Source organism: Leucoraja erinacea, chromosome 39 (genome assembly GCF_028641065.1).
Source record: "Leucoraja erinacea ecotype New England chromosome 39, Leri_hhj_1, whole genome shotgun sequence".
NCBI lineage: Eukaryota > Metazoa > Chordata > Chondrichthyes > Rajiformes > Rajidae > Leucoraja > Leucoraja erinaceus.
This window is the reverse complement of record NC_073415.1, coordinates 85866-98780: the sequence shown is the minus strand read 5'-3', so window position 1 is coordinate 98780 and position 12915 is coordinate 85866. Positions and strand designations below refer to the sequence as shown.

General features: G+C 48.2%; 1 protein-coding gene across 1 annotated transcript in view; it reads right to left on the bottom strand.

Annotated features, from left to right (window-relative positions):
- Nucleotides 1-1709: 1709 nt before the first annotated feature.
- Nucleotides 1710-12915, bottom strand: part of LOC129714564 (adhesion G protein-coupled receptor E2-like) — a 39368-nt gene continuing 28162 nt past the window's right edge. Inside the window, exons 17-20 of the mRNA XM_055664272.1 lie at nt 11345-11436; nt 10185-10353; nt 8261-8359; nt 1710-4128 (exon numbers count right to left, since the gene is read on the bottom strand). Of these exons, the coding sequence (XP_055520247.1) occupies nt 4117-4128; nt 8261-8359; nt 10185-10353; nt 11345-11436 (372 nt within the window). The 3' untranslated portion in view covers nt 1710-4116. The remainder of the gene's footprint in view (nt 4129-8260; nt 8360-10184; nt 10354-11344; nt 11437-12915) is intronic.

The following is a 12915-nucleotide window of genomic DNA, read 5'->3' as shown; positions in this document are numbered from 1 at the left end:
CTTTATATTTTAATTGTATTTGTTCAATGTATGTTTTTAGTGTTCTTTAGCTTGTTTTATGTCGGAGGGGGGGGGGGGTGTTGGGGGAGACTTTTTCTAATCTCTTACCTCGATGGAGATGCTATTTGTTTCCATATCGTAGCTCTGTCCATACTGCGGCCTAACATTGAGGATTGGCGGCCTTGGCTGGAGACTGATGTTGAGAGCTCCACCGCGGTTGCCTACGGACATAACAATGTTGAGCTTGCGATCTCTTTGCCTCTGGGCTCCAACCGTGGGTGCCTGCGGACTTAACATCGCGGAGCCCGTGGCCTCTGGTCAGAGACCGACTTCGGGAATTCTAAGCTGCGGTGGCTTAACCGCCAGGATGCAGGAATTTCGACCGCTCCGACACAGGAGCTTCGGCCCCCGGCTGCGGGAGCTTCGATAGCCCCGACTGCCCCGAACGCGGGAGAATAAAGAGGAAGATTGAACTTTTTTGCCTTCCATCACAGTGGGGAAGTGGGGAATCCGCTGTGGTGGATGTTTATGTTAACTTTTATGTAGTTGTGTTGCTTTTTTTCCCCCGTATTGGCTGTACGGTAATTTGCATATCACTGTACCTTAATTGTTACGTGTGACAATAAACGACCTTTGAAAACTTTGAAAGTATGTTTTGCGACATACAAGGAATTTGGTTTGCCATACAGATATACCAAAAAAGCAAGAAGGCACACAACTACATAAAAATTTGACATAAACATCGACCACAGTGGCTCCTCCACATTCCCCACTGTGATGGAAGGCAGTAAAGTCTTATCATCTTTCCTCCTTTTCTCACGCGGTCGGGGGAGTCGAACCATCCTCAGTCGGGGCGATTGAAGCTCTCGAAACTGCTACGTCAGGGCGGTCAAAACTCCTGCAGCATGGAGCTCCCAAAGTCGATCCCAAACGATCCTTTTTGAAGATGTGACCAAAAAGGTCGATGAGGGCAGAGCTGTAGATGTTGTGTACATGGACTTCAGTAAGGCATTCAACAAGGTTCCACATGGTAGGCTGCTCTGGAAGGTTAGATCGCATGGGATCCAAGGAGAGATAGCTGAATGGATAGCAAATTGGCTCCATGGACGGAAGCAGAGGGTGATGGTGGAAGGTTGCTGCCCAGACTTGATGCCTGTGACTAGCGGTGTGTCTCAGGGTTCAGTGCTGGGCCCGTTACTGTTTGTCATCTACATCAATGATTTGGATGAGAACATACAGGGCAATATAAGCTGATGATACAAAAGTGGGTGGTTTTGCAAATCGTGAAGATGGTTTTGAACAATTGCAGCAGGATCTGGATCGATTGGTCAGATGGGCGGAGAAATGGTTGATGGAATTTAATACAGAGAAGAGTGAGGTATTGCATATTGGGACGTCGAACAAGGGCAGGACCTTGTTCGACGATTTACGAGGATGTTGCCAGGACTAGAGTGAGCTACAGGGAGAGGTTGAGTAGGCTGGGTCTCTATTCCTTGGAGCGCAGGAGGATGAGGGGTGATCTTATAGAGGTGTACAAAATCATGAGAGGAATAGATCGGGTAGTTTCTTGCCCAGAGCAGGGGACTCGAGGACCAGAGGACATAGGTTCAAGGGGAAGGGCAAAAGATTTAATGGGAATCTGAGGGGTAACTTTATCACACAAAGGGTGGTGGGTGTATGGAACAAGCTGCCAGAGGATGTAGTTGAGGCCAGAACTATCCCACCATTTAAGAAATAGTTAGATAGGTACATGGATAGGACAGGTTTGGAGGGATATGGACCAAACGCAGGCAGGTGGGACTAGTGTCGCTGGGACATGTAGGCCGGTGTGGGCAAGTTGGGCCGAAGGGCCTGTTTCCACACTGTATCACTCTATGACAGAAGCTCCACACCACAGATTTTGTATGTAAAACTGGAATGGAAGTGTTAACCTTACAAGGATCCCGAGGAGCACAGCAAATAGAGAAGACTCGACTTGGAGTTAGTTCCATAATTTTATCAATGTGTTAGACTTTAAATTGCATGTGCATATAGCCATTTGTAAGCGATTACAATTAAATTGCAAGTCTCACTGGCTCCAAACCCAGACGTTGCAAGAAATGGCCAAATATCTAATAACAGATGCACAGGTTATATCTGTTCTTGAAATGTCTTCTAAATAGAGGGTAGATAAAAATGCTGGAGAAACTCAGCGGATGAGGCAGCATCTACGGAGCGATGGAAAAGGTGACGTTTCGGGTCGAAAGACTCCATAGATGCTGCCTCACCCGCTGAGTTTCTCCAGCATTTTTATCTACCTTTGATTTTTCCAGCATCTGCAGTTCCTTCTTCTACATAAAGGGATGCATGATAAGCAAACCGTATGCTGGATAGCACTGATCACTGATTCTTCTGAAAGACTCTGTCGTCTTCTGCACAATCCATAGTGATTAAACTGGCTCTTTAAAGTTATCAGTGGAAAATTAAGCTTATATCTTTCCATTCATAAAAGGGGTAGAAAAAAGTAAAGGATTGTGAATTTCGACTTCAGCGATGCAGCGTGGAAACTGGCCCTTCGGCCCACCGAGTCCACGTTGACCAACAACCACCTACTATATCTATGTCCTACGCAAAATAGGGACAATTTCTGGAAGACAATTAACCTACAAACCAGCAGTGAAGAAAACGAATGGCATGTTGGCCTTTCTAACAAGAGGAATCGAATATAGAAGCAAAGAGGTCCTTTTGCAGTTGTACAGAGTCCCAGTGAGACCACACCTGGAGTATTATGTGCAGTTTTGGTCCCCTAATTTGAGGAAGGACATTCTTGCTATTGAGGGAGTGCAGCGTAGGTTTACAAGGTTAATTCCCGGGATGGTGGGACTCGTATGCTGAGAGAATGGAGCAGCTGGGCTTGTACACTCTGGAGTTTAGAAGGATAAGAGGTGATCTCTTTGAAAGATAAGATTGTTAAGGGCTTGGACACGCTAGAGGCAGGAAACATGTTCCTGATGTTGGAGGAGTCCAGAACCAGGGGCCACAGTTTAAGAATAAGGAGTAAGCCATTTAGAACGGAGATGAGGAAACACTTTTTCTCACAGAGTGGTGAGTCTGTGGAATTTTCTGCCTCAGAGGGCAGTGGAGGCAGGTTCTCTGGATGCTTTCAAGAGAGAGCTAGATAAGGCTCTTAAAAATAGCGGTCAGGGGATATAGGGAGAAGGCAGGAACGGGGTACTGATTGGGGATGATCAGCCATGATCACATTGAATGGCGGTGCTGGCTCGAAGGGCTGAATGGCCTACTCCTGCACCTATTGTCTATTGTCAAACCTCTACATCTTTGAAGTGTGGGAGGAAACCGGTGCACCCGGAGAAAACCCACGGGGAGAAGGTACAAACTCCGTACAGACAGCACCTGTAGTCAGGATGGAACCCGGGTCTCTGGCGCTGTGAGGCAGCAACTCTACCGCTGTTCTTGATATATCTTATGTGTAAAGTGATGCATGATTAACAAACCATCTACTAGATAGCACTGCGCACCGAATCCTTTGAAATATTCTGCCTTATGCAGCACAATCTGCTGGGATTATACTGTGGCTCTTCAAAGTTATCATTAGGAAATACAGTTTATATCTTTTCATTCATAAAAGGGTAGGGATAATAAAAGATTATAACCATGAAATACTCTTCCAACAAATGTCATCTGGTTGGACTTGGAGAAGTTGGTCACAAAAAGCTCAGCGGGTCAGGCATCATCTCCGGAGAAAAGGAATAGGTGACGTTTCGGGTCGAGACTCTTCTTCAGACAGAGTCAATCTGAACCCTCTCCACTGACTCTCAATCCGAAGAGGGGTCTCGACCCGAAACGTCACCGATCCCTTCTCTAGATGCTGCCTGTCCCGCTGAGTTACTCCAGCTTTTTGTGTCTATCTCTGGTGTAAACCAGCATCTGTGGTTCCTTTCCACACACACCAAGTACTTCTTGGCCTCTCCAAGTCATCCAGCTGTGTCACAGGTCAGAAACATCTGTACGCTGGTCTGGTGAATGAACAGATACAGGAGACGGGTGGCAGTTCAGGGAGTTGAGTCCCCGCAGTTTCTTGAAGTGGGCGTTGATGCATGTTGGGTGGTGATCGAGTCACACTGTCTCCTGCAGAGAAAAATACAACCTTAGTCTGAACTTTGGAAGAGTCATAGAGTGATACAGCGTGGAAACAGGCCCTTCGGCTCACAGCAGCCAACAATGTCCCAGGTACGCTAGTCCCACCTGCCTGCGCTTGGTCCATATCCCTCCAAACCTGTCCTATCCGTGTACCTGTCCAACGTTGGGATACTCCGAGCCTCAACCACCTCCTCCGGCAGCTCGCTCCATACACCCACCACCCTTTGCATGAAAAAGTTACCCCTATTAAATATTTCTATTCCTATTTCTATTCCTATCTTATTCCCCTTCACCTTGAACCTATGTCCTCTGGTCCTCGATTCCACTACTCCGTGCATCTACCCGATCTATTCCTCTCATGATTTTATACAGAGTATTCAAAGAAAATGTAAAACATTGAATCTGACCATATTCAGGAAACATCCTAAGCACAGTCAGTGAAAAAGGCAACAGTTTCAGTTTTAATGATACAGCATGGAAACAGGCCCTTCAGCCCACCTATATTTAATCGGACTTTACCTTGCACTAAACATTATTATCCTTTATCACTGCACATTATCTGCGTGGATTGTCACCTTGTCGGGGTGGAGAAGCTTGTGTGGTCCTGAGATCCTGAGAGCGATGCCGTCTGGAGCTGTGCTCCTGGTAGGGCCACCCATGGCGGTAAGGTCGAGGGGGAGGTCTCTGACAAAGAGCAATCCAACCAAGACCTCAACGGTGGAACAGGCGGAGGACGATGGCTGACCTTAGTGGAGCGTCACAACGGCTGGGAAGGCGGATGAAGGCTGCAGCAGAAAAGGGTCTCTGGTCGTCTTGGACTCCATGCCACTGGATCCTGACCCAGATCTGTCAAGGACCGTGTGGTGGGCTGTCTGTGCACCAGTCTCCCCACGTTAAACAAAGTCACGCACTGGCATCCTCCAACCCTGGAGACACCCATGGTCAGCCAAGACGGAGGGGGGCCGAAGAGCATCTTGCACTAAACAAGATTCCCTTTCTCCTGTATCTGTGGACGGCTCTGAAGGACGGTCTCGATGTCGAACAATTCTTGTTTGAGGCGTACCAGGGCCCTATCCCCGAACTCTGCCTCCGCTACATCGACGACTGCATTAGTGCTACTTCCTGCACTCACTCGCTGACTTCATCCACTTCACCACCAACTTCTCAAATACACCTGGACTATTTCTGACACTTCCCTACCATTCCTTGACCTCACTATCTCCATCGCAGGTGATAGACTTCTGACCGACATCCACTATAAACCCACTGACTCCCATGGCTATCTGGACTACACTTCTTCCCACCCTGCCTCCTGTAAGGACTCCATCCCCTACTCCCAATTCCTCCGTCTACGCCGCATCTGCACCCAGGATGAGGTGTTCCACACCAGGGCATCGGAGATGTCCTTATTCTTCAGGGAACGGGGGTTCCCCTCTTCTACCATAGATGAGGCTCTCACCAGGGTCTCTTCTATATCCCGTGACTCTACTCTCACTCCCCATCCCCCCACTTGTAACAAGGACAGAGTCCCCCTAGTCCTCACCTTCCACCCCACCAGCCGTCAAATACAACAAATAATCCTCTGACATTTTCACCACCTCCAACGTGATCCCACCACTGGCCACATCCTCCCATCTCCTCCAGTCTGCTTTCCACAGAGACCGCTCTCTCCATAACTCCCTGGACAATTCTTCCCTTCCCACCCGAACCACCCCCTCCCCAGGCACTTTCCCTTGCAGCCACAAGAAATGCTACACTTGTCGCTTTACCTCTCCCCTCGACTCCATTCAAGGACCCAAGCAGTCGTTCCAGGTGCGGCAGAGGTTCACCTCCTCCAACCCCATCTATTGCATCCGCTGCTCTAGGTGTCAACTGATCTACATCGGTGAGACCAAGCGGAGGCTTGGCGATCGTTTCGCCGAACACCTCCACTCAGTTCGCAATAACCAACCTGATCTCCTGGTGGCTCAGGATTTCAACCCCCTCCCATTCCAGATCCGACCTTTCTGTCCTGGGCCTCCTCCATGGCCAGAGTGAGGACCACCGTAAATTGGAGGGGCAGCACCTGATATTCCGCCTGGGCAGTCTGCACCCTAGTGGCATGAACATTGAATTCTCCAATTTCAGGTGGTCCCTGCTTTCTCCTCCCCTTCTCAGCTCTCCCTCAGCCCACTGTCTCCGCCTCTTCCTTTCTTCTCCTCGTCCCCCCCACCCTCACATCAGTCTGAAGAACGTTGCCTATTTCCTTCGCTCCATAGATGCTGCCTCACCCACTGAGTTTCTCCAGCATTTTTGTGTCTACACTCGATTGTAATCTTCCATTGCCTTTCCGCTGACTGGATAGCACACAACAATGAAGCTTTTTGCTGTACCTCGGTACACGTGACAGTAAACTGAATTAAATGAGTCTACGCTGACCATCGATCACCCGTTCACACTCGTTCCATGTTATACTATTGTCTCATCCACCCCCTACACACTAGAGGCAATTTACAGAGGCCAATTAACCTACAAACCGGCACGTCTTTGGTTTGTAAAATCCTGCTTTAGCTCCCACTGTTACGCAACTGATAATGGTGTTTGTCTGGGCGATTACTATTTTCGGATCATTTTTAAACTGTTTTGACAAGACAATAGGTGCAGGAGGAGGCCATTTGGCCCTTCGAGCCAGCACCGCCATTCAATGTGATCATGGCTGATCATCCCCAATCAGTACCCCGTTCCTGCCTTCTCCCCATATCCCTTGACTCCGCTATCTTTAAGAGCCCAATCTAGCTCTCTCTTGAAAGCATCCAGAGAACCTGCCTCCACCGGCCTCTGAGGCAGAGAATTCCACAGACTCGCCACTCTGTGTTTCCTCGTCTCCGTTCTAAATGGCTTACTCCTTATTCTTAAACTGTGTGGCCCCTGGTTCTGGACTCCCCCAACATCGGGAACATGTTTCCTGCCTCTAGTGTGTCCAAGCCCTTAACAATCTTATATGTTTCAATAAAATTCCCTCTCATCCTTCTAAACTCCAGAGTGTACAAACTTTTGGAAGTTTGGGCATTTCTGGGTGTGGTTTTCACACCAGTGATCTCTACGGGACAACACATCTCCCCATTGCAAGGTGACCCCAGGAGCATGTGGGAATATTGAACCTAACTGAAAAAGTTCATAAGTGATAGGAGCAGAATTAGGCCATTCGGCCCGTCAAGCCTACTCCCCGATTCAATCATGGCTGATCTATCTCTCCCTCCTAACCCCATTCTCCTGCCTTCTCCCCATAACCCCTGACACCCGCACTAATCACGAATCTATCAGGAGACTGAGGGCAGAAGTTGGGACATTACGATATGGTTGTACAAAGTTGGTGAGCCCGCAATCGGACTATTGTGTTCAGTTTTGTTCATCCTCCGACTAGGAGGATGCCATTAAGCTGGAACGAACAAAGAGAAAATCAACGAGGATGTTGCCAGGATTGGAGGGCCTGAGCTACAGGGAGAGGTAGGGCTGGCTAGGACTATTCCATGGAGCGCAGGAGGCTGAGGGATGATCTTATAGAGGTGTATAAGATCATGAGGGGAACAGAAGGAGAATGCAGAGTTTTTTCCAGAGTAGGGGAATCGAGAACCAGAGGACACAGGTTTACGGTGAGAAGGGAAAGTTTTAATAGGAAACTGAGGAGGATTTTTTCACACAGTGGGTAGATGGAATAAGCTGCCAGAGGAGGTAGATGAGGACCATAATAACATTTAAAAGACAGTTGGACAGGTACATGGATAAGACAGGTTACTAATCAAGAATGTATCTCTGTCTTAAAAAATATCAATTGATGGCCTCCAAAGCCGTCTGTGGCAATGAATTCCACAGATTCACCACCCTCTGACTAAAGAAATTCCTCCTCATCTTTCTAAAGGAACGTCATTCATATGTATATCGTATTTCCTGCATAGCAGCTGGTAGAGCTGTTGCCTCCACAACGACAGAAACCTGGGCTCCATCCTGACCTCGGGTGCTGTTTGTGTGGAGTTTGCATGGACCCCGGGTCTCTGGCGCTGTGAGGCAGCGACTCTACCACTGCGCCACCGTGCCGCCCTGGGAGATTGTAGGTTGCTGTCAAGGACACGAACACACTTACCGACGTGACTGACAATGGTGTTTTCGTGGATTCAGACTCAAAGAAGATCCTCTTGGTCTGAGAAATGGCGAAAATCCACTTCTGGTACTCAGCCCTTATCTAAAGAGAAGTTATGAAAGAGCAACTTGATCAAAAGTTGAACAAGATAACCTGCGATCATTTAAACCACTATTGGTGGGCTAATTCATGAATTATGATTACATTAATCATCCAGTAAACGAGATTGAGGATAGACACAGAGTGCTGGAGTAACTCAGCGGGTCAGGCAGCACCTGTGGAGAACATGGATAGGTGACGTTTCACAGAGTGCTGGAGTAACTCAGAGGGTCAGGCAGCATCTGTGGAGAACATGGATAGGTGACGTTTCACAGAGTGCTGGAGTAACTCAGCGGGTCAGGCAGCATCTGTGGAGAACATGGATAGGTGACGTTTCACAGAGTGCTGGAGTAACTCAGAGGGTCAGGCAGCATCTGTGGAGAACATGGATAGGTGACGTTTCACAGAGTGCTGGAGTGACTCAGCGGGTCAGGCAGCACCTGTGGAGAACATGGATAGGTGACGTTTCACAGAGTGCTGGAGTAACTCAGCGGGTCAGGCAGCATCTGTGGAGAACATGGATAGGTGACGTTTCACAGAGTGCTGGAGTAACTCAGCGGGTCAGGCAGCATCTGTGGAGAACATGGATAGGTGACGTTTCACAGAGTGCTGGAATAAGTCAGCAGGTCAGGCAGCATCTGTGGAGAACATGGATAGGTGACGTTTCACAGAGTGCTGGAGTAACTCAGCGGGTCAGGCAGCATCTGTGGAGAACATGGATAGGTGACGTTTCACAGAGTGCTGGAGTAACTCAGCGGACCAGGCAGCATCTGTGGAGAACATGGATAGGTGACGTTTCAGATTGAGACCATTCTACAGACTCAAACGAGATTGAGGGTGGTTGCAGGTGTCGGTGGGTCAGGCAGCATCTCTGGAGAATAGGGAAAAGCGACGTTTCGAGGTCAAGACCCTTTTTCAGACTGATTTTAAGGTGGAGGGGGGAGGGGGGAGGTGTGCGGCAGAAAGCTAGAACAGGGACAGGGCGGGTTAAAGGTCATAAGTGATAGGACTAGAATTAGGCCATTCGGCCCATCAAGTTTATTCCACCATTCAATCTTGGCTGATCTATCTCTCCTTCCTAACCCCATTCTCCTGACTTCTCCCCATAACCCCTGACACCCGCACTAATCAAGAATCTATCTATCTCTGCCTATGTCCATTGACTTGGCCTCCATAGCCTTTAATTTAGTTTAGAGATACAGTGCGGAAACAGGTCGGCCCACCGAGTCCTCACTGACCAGCGATCCCTGCACATTAACACTACCCTACACACAGTGGGGACAATTTACAATTATACATTCATGCCAAGCCAATTAACCTAGAAACCTATTGGAGTGTGGGAGGAAACCGAAATTCTTGGAGAAAACCAACGCAGGTCACGGGGAGAAGGTACAAAGTCCATACAGACAGCACCCGTAGTTGGGTTGGCAACCGGTTCCCTGCCACTGCAAGCGCTGTAAGGCAGCAACTCTACCGCTGTGCCACCGTGCTGCCCTTTTGTAAACCACCACTTGTGTTTATACTTGCCATATCGTTAATCCTTTTCCTGCCCAAACTCTATCTATTTCTGTATTGTTATACATCCATTTATTGGTATAATCTTTAGTTCCTGCCTTACTCCAGCACTGTAGAAGAAGGGTCTCGACCCGAAGCGTCACCCATTCCTTCCCTCCAGAGATGCTGCCTGAATTACTCCAGCCTTTTTGTCTAACTTGGGTTTAAACCAGCATCTGCTGTTCCTTCCTACACTTTACTCCAGCACTCTGTGTCTTTGTTTTTCCGACCAGCGCCTGCAGTTGTTTGTGTCCACAACTGGACGGCCACGTGCCTTGGGGTTGAGGATGCAGAGGATGATGAAGATGAAGGTCCCCTGGAAGCTGTTGACGATGGTGAACAGGTAGGCCATCACCAGCGTCTCCTCCTGGAAGTGGAACAGGCCCAGGATCCAGGTACAGCCCAGGATGAAGACCTGGGCGATGGCTTTGAACATCAGCATCCTGTAGTGAAGACAAACCACCGTCAGACACGTGGACAACCACACTTACGATTGGTAACCCAAACCCTGGGCTGGACAACGGTGGCTCAGCGGTAGAGTTGCTGCCTCACAGCGCCAGAGAGCCGGGTTCCATCCTGACTACAGGTGCTGTCTGTACGGAGTTTGTACGTTTTCCCTGTGACCATGTGGGTTTTCTCCGGGTGCTTCGGTTTCCTCCCACACTCCAATGATGTACAGGTTTGTAGGTTAAAATTCTTTGGTTAAATGGCTTTGGTTAAATTGCCCCATTTGGTTAAATTGGAATTGGTTAAGTTCACAGAGAGTGGTGAAGGCGGCACACAGCACATCTCTGGCAACTGTCTCTCGGCCATTCAGGACATTTTCCACCGGCGGGCGGTGCCTGCGGAAGGCAGACAGCATCATCAAGGACCACAGCCACCCAGCACCCAGACTGTTCTCCTTGTTACCGTTTCCTCGTTGTATCTCTAAGCTAAATGAAAGAAAATGGTGCTAAATTTGCAGGAAGAAAAGAGGTTTATAAGAGTGGAGTGGTAGGAAATCTCTGTCTGGGAAGAACATGCATAGAGTCGCCTAGTCGCCATCTTGTAGGGGCCATCTTGTTGCCTAGCAACGGCGCCATCTTGTAGGGGCCATCTTGTTGCCTAGCAACAACACCATCTTGTAGGGGCCATCTTGTTGCCTAGCAACAACACCATCTTGTAGGGGCCATCTTGTTGCCTAGCAACAACACCATCTTGTAGGGGCCATCTTGTTGCCTAGCAACAACACCATCTTGTAGGGGCCATCTTGTTGCCTAGCAATGGCGCCATCTTGTAGGGGCCATCTTGTTGCCTAGCAACAACACCATCTTGTAGGGGCCATCTTGTTGCCTAGCAACAACACCATCTTGTTGCCTAGCAACAACACTACCCTGTATTGGCCATCATGTCATGGTTCCTCTCTTCTCTTTGGACTCATCGTTGCAAGCTTACCTTGTGTCTTTGATCTTCGAGACTTTCATGTCACGATTAGAAAGCTCTTCGTTCAACGTGTAGAGAGACGTGGTGAACAGGAAGGTGTTGATCTGTTGGGTTGTGACATGGTTTAAATGCTCGATAAAAATTGAATTATAGTATTGAGTGTTAATTGAGTATAAAATGAGTGCGGGGTGTCACGGGTTACGGGGAGAAAGCAGGAAAATGGGGTTAGGCGGGAGAGATAGATCAGCCATGATTGAATGGCATAGACTAGATGGGCTGAATAGCCTAATTCTGCTCCTATCACTCATGAAGGGACACTGAACATTGGAGTCAGGAAGCCATGCTGCACCTCTATAGGACTTTTGTTAGTCCGCACATAGATGCAAAAAGCTGGAGTAACTCAGCGGGACAGGCAGCATCTCTGGAGAGAAGGAATGGGTCATGTTTCGGGTCGAGACATTTCTTCAGGCCGCATGTGGAATATTGTGTGTAGTTCTGGTTGTCCCATTACAGGAAGGATGTGGAGGCTTTGGAGAGGGTGCAGAGGAGGTTTACTAGGTTAGAGGATATTAGGTTCATGGAGCAGATGGACAGACTTGGATTGTTTGCACTGAAACCTGGGTGGCCGAAGGGGAGAAGTATATACAATTATACTTTGTAGTGATCAGGCAGGAATGTGAAGTCGGTGCAACAATAGGCTAGACAGTCAGAACCTTTACCCAGGATGGAAATATCAAATACTAGAGGGCATAGGTTTAAGGTGAGAGGGGGCAAAGCTTAAAGGAGATGTGGGGGGCAAGAGGGTGGTGGGTGCCTGGAACGTGCTGCCAGGGGTGGTGGTGGAGGTAGATACGATAGTGGCATTAAGAGGCTTTAGGGTAGGCACAAGGGAACAAAACAGGGAAGGACTAGGCAAAGACCCTGAAATTAATTGCAGATTGCAATCAGGCATTCAGTGAAAAATGCACTATTATTACAAGAGATCAAATAATAATAATAATAATAGTAATAATAATAGTAATACTAATAGTAATACTAATAATAATAATAATAATAATAACAATAATAATAATAATAATAATAATAATAATAATAACAACAACAATAATAATAATTAAGGGTTTGGACACGCTAGAGGCAGGAAACATGTTCCCGATGTTGGGGGAGTCCAGAACCAGGGACCACAGTTTAAGAATAAGGGCTAAGCCATTTAGAACGGAGACAAGGAAACACTTTTTCTCAGAGAGTGGTGAGTCTGTGGAATTCTCTGCCTCAGAGGGCGGTGGAGGCAGGTTCTCTGGATGCTTTCAAGAGAGAGCTAGATAGGGCTCTTAAAAATAGCGGAGTCAGGGGATATGGGGAGGAGGCAGGAACGGGGTACTGATTGAGGATGATCAGCCATGATCACAGTGAATGGCGGTGCTGGCTCGAAGGGCCGAATGGCCTACTCCTGCATCTGTTGTTTATTGTCTGGGGTGGAAGATTGCAACCTTCATGTGGTCCGCCCTGTTTCGACTAATGCAATCAACTCGATGGGCACAAACGGAAGATCAAATAGAACAAGTTGTCCTACAACTTAGGCT